The following is a 12906-nucleotide window of genomic DNA, read 5'->3' on the forward strand; positions in this document are numbered from 1 at the left end:
CTGACGCAAGAACCCGTGAAAAGTTACACATCAATATCAATCCTTGATTTTGTACACACACGAGTGGTTTACAAAAAAAAAAATCCAAAAGAACTGAAACCCGATATTTCTAAAATCGACGGTAGAAACCCGTGTCTTACTGAAGCTGACCTTAATATAATAGTTGAAGTCAAGTATCTCTCCACTTCTCCAAAACTGCTCAAGGTCCGGCAGACATTATTATTATAGTTTTATAACGTTTTCTTCCGTTTGGCTTCGAAGAGACTCACTTGGCAGTGATCGTATCGTCTCTGAGCGAAGTCGATAGCATGGAAAGTCTTCGGGCAAGGATGGCCGCTTCGATAAGATCGAGATTACTTTGCTCGTTATACTCAAATTCTTCGTCTACTAATTGAGGGCCAGCAATTTCGTCTGGTATATCTTCAAGTGGATTCGGTGGTGATAATTTTTCCGCGTGGAAGTGCCATATGCGGACGGTTTTATCCATCGATGTCGAAACGATAAAATTTCCATTACAGACGATTCTGTCATGAAGCAGACGTCACAGCAAAAATGAACCGACAATCAGTGAGAGAAATCGCACGATACTGGCGGAAAATTCAAATTAGATAGTAAATCGAATTTTATACGATACAAGAGAAGTGAGACGAACAGAAACACGTGGTGTACATATATATTAAGCGCCGTAGTGATGTTTTAAGGCTATATTATAATGAATAAAATGTTAAGCGTAAGCCTCATACATTTGTGCAGCGTGCATAGTGTGCGGCTCAATAAGCTTATGAACAACCAGCAGGTAAACTATATTATTCTGATTGTACAATAAAAAATAATTTTTTTTGCAGTTGAGAGGAAATGTAATATATCAGGTTGTTAATATATACGTTATTAATAAGTGAGCAAAGATAACCGCTTTCTATGTTCTAATACATTTTCCATTCGACATCGTGTAGGTCTCTTGCAAAACTCTACTCTATTGTTTTCAGTGACAGCTTTCATACTTTAAATTGAGAGAATTAAAAATATCAAGACGTCTAGTTATAACACTAGAAATACTGATGCGTTCAATAACAATATAGCATGGAGATAACCTTGTATGAAGCTTCAAAAAAAAATTCTATAAAGCTTTTCTCGGTAGCCTCAAGAACATGCTTACCTAAGCGGACACGATCTTATATATATATATATATATATATATATATATATATAGACTAGATCGAACTGTTGAGACTTGTTTGTACTTTCTCTTCAAACCCCGTCCTTACCCATCGAATGCAATTAACGATGGAATTATTCGCTTCATTTAATTTTCTAATCGTCCACCCATGTCCCATCGTCTCGAGATTTAAACGCGCTGTCACCATTAGGTATTCCATCAGACGACCAGCTTCCGACACAAAAAGAAGTCCGTGCACATTTGGGTTCGAACCTAGTGACTTCGTCAGAGCACCTTAAGCCTACATTTGACATCTCTTTAATCAATCCCTTTAATCAATCACACTAATTTCTAGAGCCATTATTCTCACTAAACAAGTTTGCACTTAGATGTCTAATCGTGCTCGCTCTTATGATTTTACGTGCATCCCACCGGCTTGCCAATACCCGCTGTCTAATCAGGCTCATGGTTTAGATGGGGGTCTCTGGTCAGGCAAGGGACTGCAATACTACCTGGGGAGAACACTTTCGACTGTTGCTATGCTAGTCCTCATTAATATATCGATTGCGGATCAATCTCCTTTTAAATTTAGCTCACCTTAGCGTTATTGGCTGAATCAGAAAGGGCGTTCCTTTATGTAGCAGTATGCTCCGCGTTTGATAGAGGTTTCTGCATTTTTGAGGGTTCAGTGTACTTTGGAAAAATTTTACCAATTGTATTGTCAACTTCGTGTACGGATGTCCAAGTGATAGTTATCACTAAAGGGTGGATTCATAAACAGGTCCTCTGACAGCGAAGAGTTGTTACGATGAAGTCTGATTTTCCTTAGCTGAACAATAAGTATACGTAAGGAACTCGAACCTTCCGATCAACATAACTACACAACGCGAACTATGGAATGGAAAAAGGTATAAGTGGGACAAATCATGGATAGTAATAGGTTTTTTTAAGGAATTTTACCATCCATAATGCTGCATTTATGCTCTTATTTGCTGTTGAGTTGGGTACTCTGGGCCCTACGTTCACATACAGTAGAGTGTACGAGGTTCAAAGTGGTCCAAAAGTAACGTTCTTTGAACTGCACTATTTGAAGTACTATTCGGATGCTATGGATCTGTCTTTTGCTCGCATACTTTACTTGGATACCTATAAAGCGTCGTGAAGCCGCGTGCCACACGATCTGTACATTATGTATGTTTCTACAGAGGTATTACAACCAAAGAAAATATTTAGGGTTGCATGTAACTGAAGCTGTGATCCGGAATTTCAAGGACTGTTGTTTTGAACCCCTGCTTCGTGCAGGTCTATTCTAACTCATGTGTGAATACGGAAATACGTTTGCTTTACCTGTTTTAATCTACATGAACTAATTTATCTCCTAAAACAGGCACCATCTACAAAACAACAATTAAATTAAAACCTAATGTGGAGAAAGTCACATACTTCAAAAATGATATATATATATATATATTTATTGAATATATATATATATCGGTGTGCTTCGCAAGTTCGAGCCCGTACTTACCTATTAATGCGTGCGGTATGTCCGTGAAAGGTAAATACACATGAAGCGTCTGAAATGTTCCATTTTTTCAGCGTGCCGTCCGCCGACGCACTCACCACGAAGCTGCCGTGCACGCTACATTGCGTAATATACGACGTGTGACCTACCAGAGTGCCTGTAATAATATTTGTAGGAACCGCTTTTGTTCATCGGGATATTTTGTATCCAAAGACTATTTTGAATATCCAAGATACTATTTCAAATTTGAAACGGAACAGCTACGTGAGAACCAATTCAGACAACAAATCGCGAAGGATTTCTCACTCTATAACAACATCTGCAGCTGAAAAATCCAAAATCACTGCAGTATCCTAGAAAGCTCTTAATTGGCTACATGATCAACGTAAAATGTAGGTTCTAAAATCATCACATCTGTAATAGGAATATTAGATTTTAGATAGTTTTGCACTTCCTGAGTCCCGGTTTTTAGGGCGATGAAATTTGCCGAACTGATAAATAGACCACACGGTATCGCAATAAGTGTGTAAAATATATAAGTGTGGAAAATAAGAAAATGTCTTGCGTAAAACAGATTTACTTGTACTAACTAATCTAAGAAGATTTTTGTCTCCGATTTCATGAAGTGCGATAGAATATTAAATTGGAAGATCGAATCATATTAGCGGCCCACTTTTTAGTATCGAAATTCCAGTTTAGACTCTGATACTTCGTTTTACCCTATTATCCTTGAGCTACGTAACTGCATTGAGTATGGCATATGTAAAAGATGGGCAAAATATTGTGAACTGAATAAGTCCACACGTGTGGGTTAAAATCGGCTTCATCATCGGAATTCATTCAAAAGCCGACCGGCTTTTGACCGAGATCTAATAGATTTCCATAATTTGGGTCGATCTCCGCAAGAGTTCAAAACAGACGAAGATACAGCACCAGTGCAAATAAATAAACATTAGCGATTGAATTAATAATTGACCCACGTGTGCATCAGAGCTTATTACCAAACAACCATATGATTATACGTACAAGTATTTCCACAGAAGATAAAATTTGCTATATCAATAAGATTTATCGAAAAACATTTGCTGAAAGAGGAAATGATCGACTGATAGACTTCAATGTTAACCTGCTTTTCTATCGGAAGTAAACGCTATCGAACTTCCCTGCTATGGCAGACATTTTTAAGATGGCTGTAACAACACCCCTAATAAATTACGATACAGAAAAAATAACTAATTTTTTGCTAATAGTAAATCATTTGATTAACAGAATGACCAATGTTAGTCGAATTAGCTTTGTTTTGCTTTGGTGCGTAATAATGCTTTACCTTGTTGTATGTACTTGGAAGTACCCTTTTCGTCATATATCCAGTTGGTACCATCAATATCTAAAGCTATTTTTGAGACGAGTCCTTGAATATAAAATATCAATAATAATTATACGTTAGTGTAAATCGAGAGTAAATAGAATTAAGCTATATTTTTTTTTCAGGATAGCTTAACAGCTTCGTTACATCTATGTACCAACATTTATAAACAGCCAATGCCCGAAACAGTACAATCCGCCATAACTATATAACCCTCTAATTGTTGGGCAATGAGAGGAGGTATCAAAAAAAAACCGAACCGCCTGCACCTCAATATCATCGATGTGGCGATTAATGAACTATAGCGGATGCAACAAACACCACGTGTTAACGAGATCAAACCATATATTTAGAATGAAGATTGTAAATTTATACCCACCTATAAAATTGCTTCGTCCTAACATACATACATACACACACACACACACACACACACACACAAGCGAAGCGTCAACTAACCACTAGTTCTGTGAAAATAGAAAAACGTTTTTAATGTATGTCGAAAAGGTTTCTATACGAACCGAGTAGCTCGACGGGCTCACTTTGTGTGGACCACATTTTGACGGTGCGGTCTTCACTGCCCGTAATGAGCAGGCTTTCGTCTTCGCTCAATGCTGAACAATTTATCGGGCCTGTGTGCTCTTTTAATTGCTGAATAACCCAGCCTTTGGCGGCGGACGAAACGGCGGCCTGAGAGCTGCCGCAGCCCATACCGCGCTGTGCCAAGGTGCCCGGTGCCGTGGTTGCCTTACGCCGCATCCGTGCCCACAGGGCGGACAGCGTGTGACAGACCGTTGTGGTACGGCGAAGATGCGTGACGACGTCAGACGCCGGCTCGGCAGCAGCCGATCGTTGCGTTCTTATCGGACATCGTTGCCGAAGTACTTGCGTCGTTGACTAGTCGCACACTGTCAATGGGACACATACATACGGCTGGTACGTTGAGATCACAAGCTTCTTGTGGTATTAATACCGATGCCGATAGACCATCGATTAAAAGTCTTTCAAATCAATTCGGAATGCCACAGTTGTAACTGTGAACGTTGTAGTTGTTATCGTTGTTGACGAAATACGAGAGCGCGCGAGCCCTTCTAGCTGGTCTTTTTTACGCTTCCCTCGGCTATTCGGCCCTCACGGAGGGCTGGGGACTGAGCAGTGGCGTCTGCATTGCTCTCATAGACACCTGAATTTTGGGCGGTGCATGACTAGCTGTGGGTTCACATCTTGCCAGGTGGTAGGAGTACCGAAGTTGTTGGCCGGTGGTGAAAGGTGCAGCCGGCGGCAACAACGAGATGATCTCAAAGCTCCGAGGGGGTTCGGGAGGCACCAGTGGAGGTAATCGCCTCCGGAACGGAAGTTTTGGCGCACCACGGCCCAGCTTCTGAAAGTTGAGCAAAAGCAAAAACAGGCCCAATCACAAAGACCCAAATGAACGCTCAGTTAGAAGAAAACACATTAATGTTAGATGTCGTTTATCTCTTTAGTGTTGCCCAAAATGTTCTTGTTATTTTAAAAGCAATGCACAAAAGAGTGCCATTTTCACGAAGTGGTGTTTTTCAGCTGAAACATAAGACAGTAGACTAACATAGTTGTTACATTTACACATTTGAACCAAATGTTGTTTGAAGACATCTACTCATACAGAAATAGGGCCGTAGAATGTCCCTAGGTGTGATCAATGCAGTGCGGTGCTTTAACACTAAGGCTTTTTAATGACTTTAAGATGTGGTGTGTTAATACGCCGTTTGTCTCCTATAAACGTGTAGATATGTTGGAAGCCTGAGTGTTATTTTACCACCGTTTAACATTGCTTCAAGAACTGAAAATACTACGAAGGCTTTATATGTATATACATGTACATATCTGAACTTTTTAGAGTCTTAAGATTTATTTGGGGGTTCAGTGATGGAAACTCTTCAGATTATGATTTTATTTCGACACACCTCTTCAGTGGTTAGATGTAAGGAAGTTATTTTCTATTCCTTACGTATACGCAGAAGCGAACTGGTGGTACGGTGGTGAATCCCTAGATCAAATAGAATATACGAATTTTTGTGTCCTAGAGAACCATTGTAGTCCTCATATCAGTTGACAAATGTATATGCCAATTTAAAACATAAGATGCAAAATTAGCTTGAAAAGAAGTTTCCAAAGTAGAAAAAGCTCAAACAGCCAGCTGTATATCGTACTAACGAGCGGTATTTTAAGTAAGCTCTCTATGAATCTTTGTTGAGATCGCTTTCACAAAAGCCTCGATCCACTTTGAGGCTGTCAATTTTTACCACTATACTTAATAAATAAATAAATAAGGCTGACGATAACATTTACTTAATTACCAACGTGACAAAGGTCACGCTCGGTTTGGTAAATACCGGGATATTTCTGAGTTTTGAGCATAGTCAAATTGCCAGGAAAGCTAAGCGTTTAAATGTGTGTATGTATGTGTACCTATGTCTAACTTACTTTTTACAAATATTCTTAATGAAGTACATTAATATCTTTTGTCACGAAACTTCTAATCTCCGGGTGGAAATTAATTTAAGTGGTAAACTCTCCATCCGGTGTCCCGGTCACTTCGCATTTTATCGAACTCGTTCTCTCGTTTTAGTTTTTATATTCAAGCAGGAAGGAAGCGAGCCTTCAGAGAAGATTTAACGGAAACAGCTGAAATATTTCTCTTATATGTTTCAGCCCCGAGTCAATAACCTATTGAGGCAATCCAAATTAACGTCAAACATTAATGTCGTTCCACTTATATGGACCGACTTGACGTTGCTTAAACCTAACGTACTTCTATAAAGAGCTGATCATTAAATAATAGGCAGCAGTGGGCTCTATAATGTGGAGTGAAAATGAACGTCATACGTTTGTTGCCTTTCAGCACCTACGTTCACCACTAAAGGCCTATTCTTAGGATCGCCTCGATGGACTGTACTGACCAACCAAAGTAGGGTTATACACATATAATGGGTCGCTGTCATACTATTTCATATCATAACCACGATTCTACTTTATATAATACTTAAATAGTCATTCTTTTAGAGTATGCTTTAGACCAGACCTTTATATTGATTATATTACAATTAGAGTGTCGTTTAATAGTTTTTACAATTTTTTTTGTACATTAAACACCTCAGACCTGAATATATCTCGATATATGTCTCTGATTTAACAGACCGCCCCCTTTATAACCTAACCCCATCTATGTGTTATGACTATGTCTTTTACTCCTGTAAACGGCAGAGCTTTGCACGTCTTGATTTGCATTAGACGTATTTCATTCCAGAGAAAAAGTAGGCTTAGCTGACCCTTCTATTATTAAAGCTTACGTCCACTTTAAGACGTAAGCCGATTCTGATTCGAATTCGGTGCTTTGAAGAGGTGGGCTTTTTGCATGGTTTTATTGCACGAAAAATGTGAATTCGCAGCAAAGGACATTTAATTAATAAATGTGATTGAGAAAATACAACGTCTAAAGAATTCAGAAACCTTAATCAGTATAGCAAGTTTTTTTTCGAAAAAAAAACGTAAATTTTTTCCCCAACATATTGGGTAATTTCACGCCATAACCCTACTGTTGAGATTCTATCCGAAAAGTATGACCACCTTCTGATCAGGGGGGTCATTCAAGACACCTATCAATAGGTAACAGTTCTTGTATTTGTTTGAAGCCCTTGTTTAATTTCTAAATTCTAAAGGAAAACGAATGTGCCACAAAAATTAATTACTTCAAATTAAGGCTGTGCATATATGTAAATGGCTTTAGTTTTATATATGGCTTCTTCCACTAGATCTCATATTCTGTTGAGTATCTAAAAGCCCTATGCGTCATCGTATGCATCCAATGTCCAGTGGTCCATCGATCACGCTGCAAGCTGAAGTCTCGTAGTATATATAATATATCCATGCTCGACAGCTAACACAATTTTTAATTTAATGGGACAAGCCTGATCGCGGCAAGATAACTGAATCGATTGCGGTCCTACATTAGCTAGATAGATTGCACATGAAAATGTCCTAAAATACGACAATCGAGCAGCACAACAGAATTCCTATGTTGTGTTATATTGCGTCACCGATGGCTTTATACTTGCTCTGCAAGGCTGTGACATGTGAGAATATAGGCCAAGCAAAAAAATGTGTCGTTTGTTTATCTTTCTCGTTGACAGCGACCACGAACATCGAAAGGTGTAATTCATTTATCCTACGCTGTGTGTCTCTGGGCTGGGTACTATAATATAATGGTAATTAAACAGTCAGATTTATCGAGTATTTAAACCAACTTTTCTCAATGATTTGTCGAGATTTTTTTGCTGTTAAATGTGGTTGATAGTGCCCGTGTACTAAAAGCTATAATCAGAAATCTATTAGAAGTGCGGAGCACATAGAACGTTACATAGAGCTTGGTAAGCGGAAGAACTAAATACTGTCAGAACTTAAACACAGCTGTTACCTGGTCTATAAACAACTTCGACGTGAAAGTACACGGAAAAAAGGCACTTTCTAATTGTAATGTTTGAATCAATATTGGATTCACAGTTCAAAACATGAAAACGTCGAGTTAAAGCAAAATATAACCAGCATTATTAATTAAGCACGGCTAGAAGTCAGCTATACATAAAAAATGTATGGGGTCCCCATCACACGCACTCTCGTCATACATATCAACTAGCTTTGTACCGCAAGAACGTGGCTAGAAACTGTCTATTGTTGATCACACCCATATTCTCACAGCTGACACGTCACGGCAGTCGACGGAGGTTGTCTCCAATATTCATCAAATCTGGAGCCGTTCTGGTGTTGTATCAGAGAGTGGTTTAGTGTCGTAAAAGCTGAGCTCTCGTTTGAGATGGGCGCACCAACGAATAGCTGACTAAGCTTCCTCCAAAGAGTCCATATGGTATGATGATGTTTTGTGATACGTGAGAGTGCTTCAAATAGCGAAAGTGCGTTGATGTAACTATATTGAGAACACGCGATATGAGTGTCACGTACCAGGCCGAAAAGTTTGTGATTAGGAAGTCACGGCGAGCATGAAGGAAGGGGGGGGGGGGGGGGGCAAAAAGGCAGCAGCTCCTATTTGTTGTCCGTACCGTTGTGTTGGGTCTATTTGAACGACCTCGGGGGGTACTCCCATGTGCCGTCAGGTCACATACTTCACTTACTCACTAATACGGGCTGAGCTGAAGGGCAAGGCAAATTCATTTTACTACTGAGCCTCAGAATATGAGTTTTTTTCGCACTACGAGTCTTGATTTCACAAAGCAGATATAGAGATCACTGGATTGTCTACGGTTAACTTACCCCTTATACAAAGGCTAACACAGTGCACTGGCTCTACTCGAAAAGTGGCTTTTATGTTTTTCGAGAAAGTCAATCCGACTCTCCACGTTTCGATTTCGATGATGCGCCGTCACGACCCTTTTGTAAAAATACGGCAATTAACAGTTGTTTAGAAACCTTTTTTTTCAAGTGAGTCCTGTTCATCTTCTGCTTCTTGCTCCACGAGAATCGAAAATTTTGCCACTCACCTAAAATCTCAAGTAATACATATATCTATCCCTAATACTATCGAATGTGCCAAGAAATGATGAACCCAAGAAAAACGCCAAAGTGTTTGGCCTGCTCCGAAAACACCAGAACGGGTGATTCCAGTTAAAATTGTTTGCGTGACCTGAACAAATAATTACACGAACTGCAAGGAACACACCAATGACAAATAGAAGACTTGACTCGTTTGTGTATGTTCGACATGAAATCGTATAAGTGGATTATAACTACAATAGTTGCCGCTAGATCAAAAGTCGTAGCTCATGAGGACTCAGATAACCCAACCCTCGCCACGGGAAAGGGTGGGTCGTCGACTCGAAACACGTTTCTGGACTGTTCGTGAGATCGTGTTACCTCAGAGAACCTCGGCCCAGGCCCCTACAAAGGGCATAAAAAGGGACAGTCATCTAATTCGCTAGCGATTACAAAGACAAAAGCGCCAAATTATCTCGAAGTATCTGGCCTAGGGAGTTACTCTCCACTGATATTGTCAGAGACAACGCCATACTATTAACATACTTAGTAGTTGAGCAACATTTCGTTAATATTATTGGCTCTTTCAACTGCCGGGTTGACACTCGAGCAAATGACGCTTAAATTTATTTTGATATCACAAATTAACATTAAGTTTAAATCTAAACTAGAATTGTCAGTTTTAGAATTAGAGCTGAATGTTGTGGTAGTTGAGTTAAGCTAAATGTATACTATTGCAATTGAGCTAACAGATGCAAGTGGCTGAGAATAAAGATCCTGGTGAAAAATGTCTTCGACAGTATTTTCTAAACTGTATAAGTAACTTGTATTCGACTATGAAGTTAGTTATTCCGTTCCAAAGCTTCAAATAGCCGTCCGACATTTTGACATCGCAGTCCGCTAGCGGGATCTTGCGAATTTCAGAAACATCTGTTTTACGTCAGCTACCATTAAACACATGAAATGATAAAACCTAAAATAGCAGGTGTATAATATTGAAATTTCCTCTTGATGCTAAGGCCATTCTTTGAATGAACTCCCACATAATTTTTGCGTGCGACATAATCATAAAAATACGTCATATATTAAACATTTAAAGTGCTCCATATGTGACACTCGTTTTGTAGCCGAATATGCTTCGTATCTACAAAGACACAGATTTTATGAGCATTTTTATCAGTGAAGGATATTCAATTACCTATGTTCTCTAACGTTTACCGTTTTCAGTTACCAATGTAAAGACGCCAACAGCAAGGTTATAACTTCAGTTATGGCTTCCTGTGTGTCAACGTATTTGCGATTTACAATAAAATATGTTTCAAAGATCTTAAAAGATGCTATGATAAAGATGTCGGAAAGGCTACTTTGTATCAAATATCTTTTACGTTCTTTGGATCACATCATTGGAAATCAGGAATCACGAATGATGGCAATTCCATTATTCGTGATGCCTAATTTCCACAGAGTACGCGCAGTCATGGGTACCCCTATTCTATTATTTGGGAAACCTTGGCGAGGTTTTTCATAAATAGGTACCTCTTCCTAGCACAAAGCACAAGAGATCATTTCACTTTTGGTGTCCTACAATAGTCATTTCCTCGGAGAATAAACAGTATTCAGGTAGTCCCCGACAAGGGCATTCCTCTGGACGGCTTCAGGTCTGCACGGCTTTTCCATGTCAGTCTCCATGATCTCAGCAGCAGAACTAGAACTTTCCTTATAGACTCACGCTTGCGGCCGAATCGCCAGGCCGCATTGTACATTAATCCCATAAGTTCAGCAGTAGCGTAGACTTGATATTTGGGCCTTGAAGAAACAAAATTACACATTTCGCTAACCCGAGTCTATCATAACAAACAATCAATCGATCGTCAGTTTGGCCATCGTTGATCGTAATTAATCTTTTCTATTTATCAAATGCAATAATAATTGCACCAGAAATTGGGTCATTACAATTTTTGACTAGTGCTAATACTTTATTAATTTGAGTGTTGAATATGCTAATGGGAAAAATGACTGATGAAAAATGACTAAAAATGATACTGAAATTAAAATTATTTTTATTGTTATTTCTATTAGGTATGGACACCGTATATGCATCGACACTTTATCGTGATGCAATTTCAAACGGACTTTACGAACACATGTTTGTAGAATAAGTAGACAAAACTCATGCAACCATACCAATATACACGTGTGTAAATTGTGGTTGGACAATAACTAATTATTTGTACGGTGAAGTATGAAAAAACAACTGAGTAGCGAACGTTCATTTTGCAAGAAAGACACATGGAAGACAGAAACCGTAAAATGAATATTTAATAGCAAACGATTTGGGCATTCTGAATAATATTTCTTTCTTTCAAGAAGATAGCAAAACAGTTTCACGCTATTGGAAATTCGCAGTAGTTCTCAATAACCCAATAAGTTCAGAAAATCAGAGATGAATGATCCTCAAGTAAGCTTTGAGAGCTCAGGTAAGCTAAAAGCCTGCGGCGTAGTTTATGCAGTGGGGCAATATGAATCATTGGGCAGACCTAACGAGACTGATGAAAAAGTGTGATTTCGATTTACCAAATGCCTGAACATCGGACGAAGTAAAAAAAAATAACCTTATAAGCAATCGCTGGCATCTTGGAGGTAAGCCACACACGCTGTATAGCTTATATAGAACACAGTGGAAAAGTAATCAATTTAGAGCTGCTAGCAGAAATTTCGATGTAGTTGGGACCAAATAGATAAATCTCCTTAGAAAAAGGCATTTGAAGGCTGTCGGAATCTGTGTAACTATGGATACGGTAAGATGCGAGCTGCTTTAGCTAAATGTAGATTGGCGCTTTTTTCTAATAGATTACTAGGATGAGATACCACATATTTGAAATCAACAAGCGTGAAGAGGCTGAGAGGAGAGGTTCAACTGCCGCTATCTAAACAACAAGATCTTTATTCCCATTTTAGCGAGCAGTATTAAGTGGGTTTAAAGCAAGGGAAATAGATCAGTTCTGAGGGCATGACAGTATATGGTTAGGACACACCTGAAAAGAATCAGCATGATGCAGTGCTCCGAAATGAGAGTCAAATGAAATTGTAAAAAAAAACAAAAGAAAAATGTTTCTATATAAAAAGGTTTGTATATTTCATTTTAAATGATCCACACATTAACTGGAGTGCTCCAATGACTACACGAAAAATATATAAAGCGCAATGAAAAACATATAGCAAGATAAGGCCTCAGTAACCTGTGTCTTAATTAGTATAAACATTTAGATATTTTTTTTGTGCATGGCGTACATTTTTATGTATTTCACTTAGTCCATTCAGCAAAATCGCAGTCATAGC

The 12906-nt window shown here is 38.8% G+C and overlaps 1 protein-coding gene across 7 annotated transcripts in view; it reads right to left on the reverse strand.

Moving 5' to 3' along the window:
* LOC111253593 (uncharacterized) overlaps positions 1–9875 on the reverse strand; it is a 16374-nt gene extending 6499 nt beyond the window's left edge. The window contains exons 1-5 of one of the 7 annotated variants that reach the window (XM_086976085.1): positions 9138–9865; positions 4566–5425; positions 4006–4089; positions 2682–2835; positions 270–524 (exon numbers count right to left, since the gene is read on the reverse strand). In XM_086976085.1, the coding sequence (XP_086832211.1) occupies positions 270–524; positions 2682–2835; positions 4006–4089; positions 4566–4803 (731 nt within the window). In that variant the 5' untranslated portion in view covers positions 4804–5425; positions 9138–9865. Of the gene's footprint in view, positions 1–269; positions 525–2681; positions 2836–4005; positions 4090–4565; positions 5426–8497 lie in introns of all 7 variants that reach the window. The other 6 variants (XM_086976083.1, XM_086976082.1, XM_022813233.2 and 3 more) reach the window with 6 other exon arrangements.
* Between the last annotated feature and the right edge of the window lie 3031 nt (positions 9876–12906).

Source organism: Varroa destructor, unplaced genomic scaffold (assembly GCF_002443255.2).
Source record: "Varroa destructor unplaced genomic scaffold, Vdes_3.0 BEIS01000007.1, whole genome shotgun sequence".
In the NCBI taxonomy this organism is placed as follows: domain Eukaryota; kingdom Metazoa; phylum Arthropoda; class Arachnida; order Mesostigmata; family Varroidae; genus Varroa; species Varroa destructor.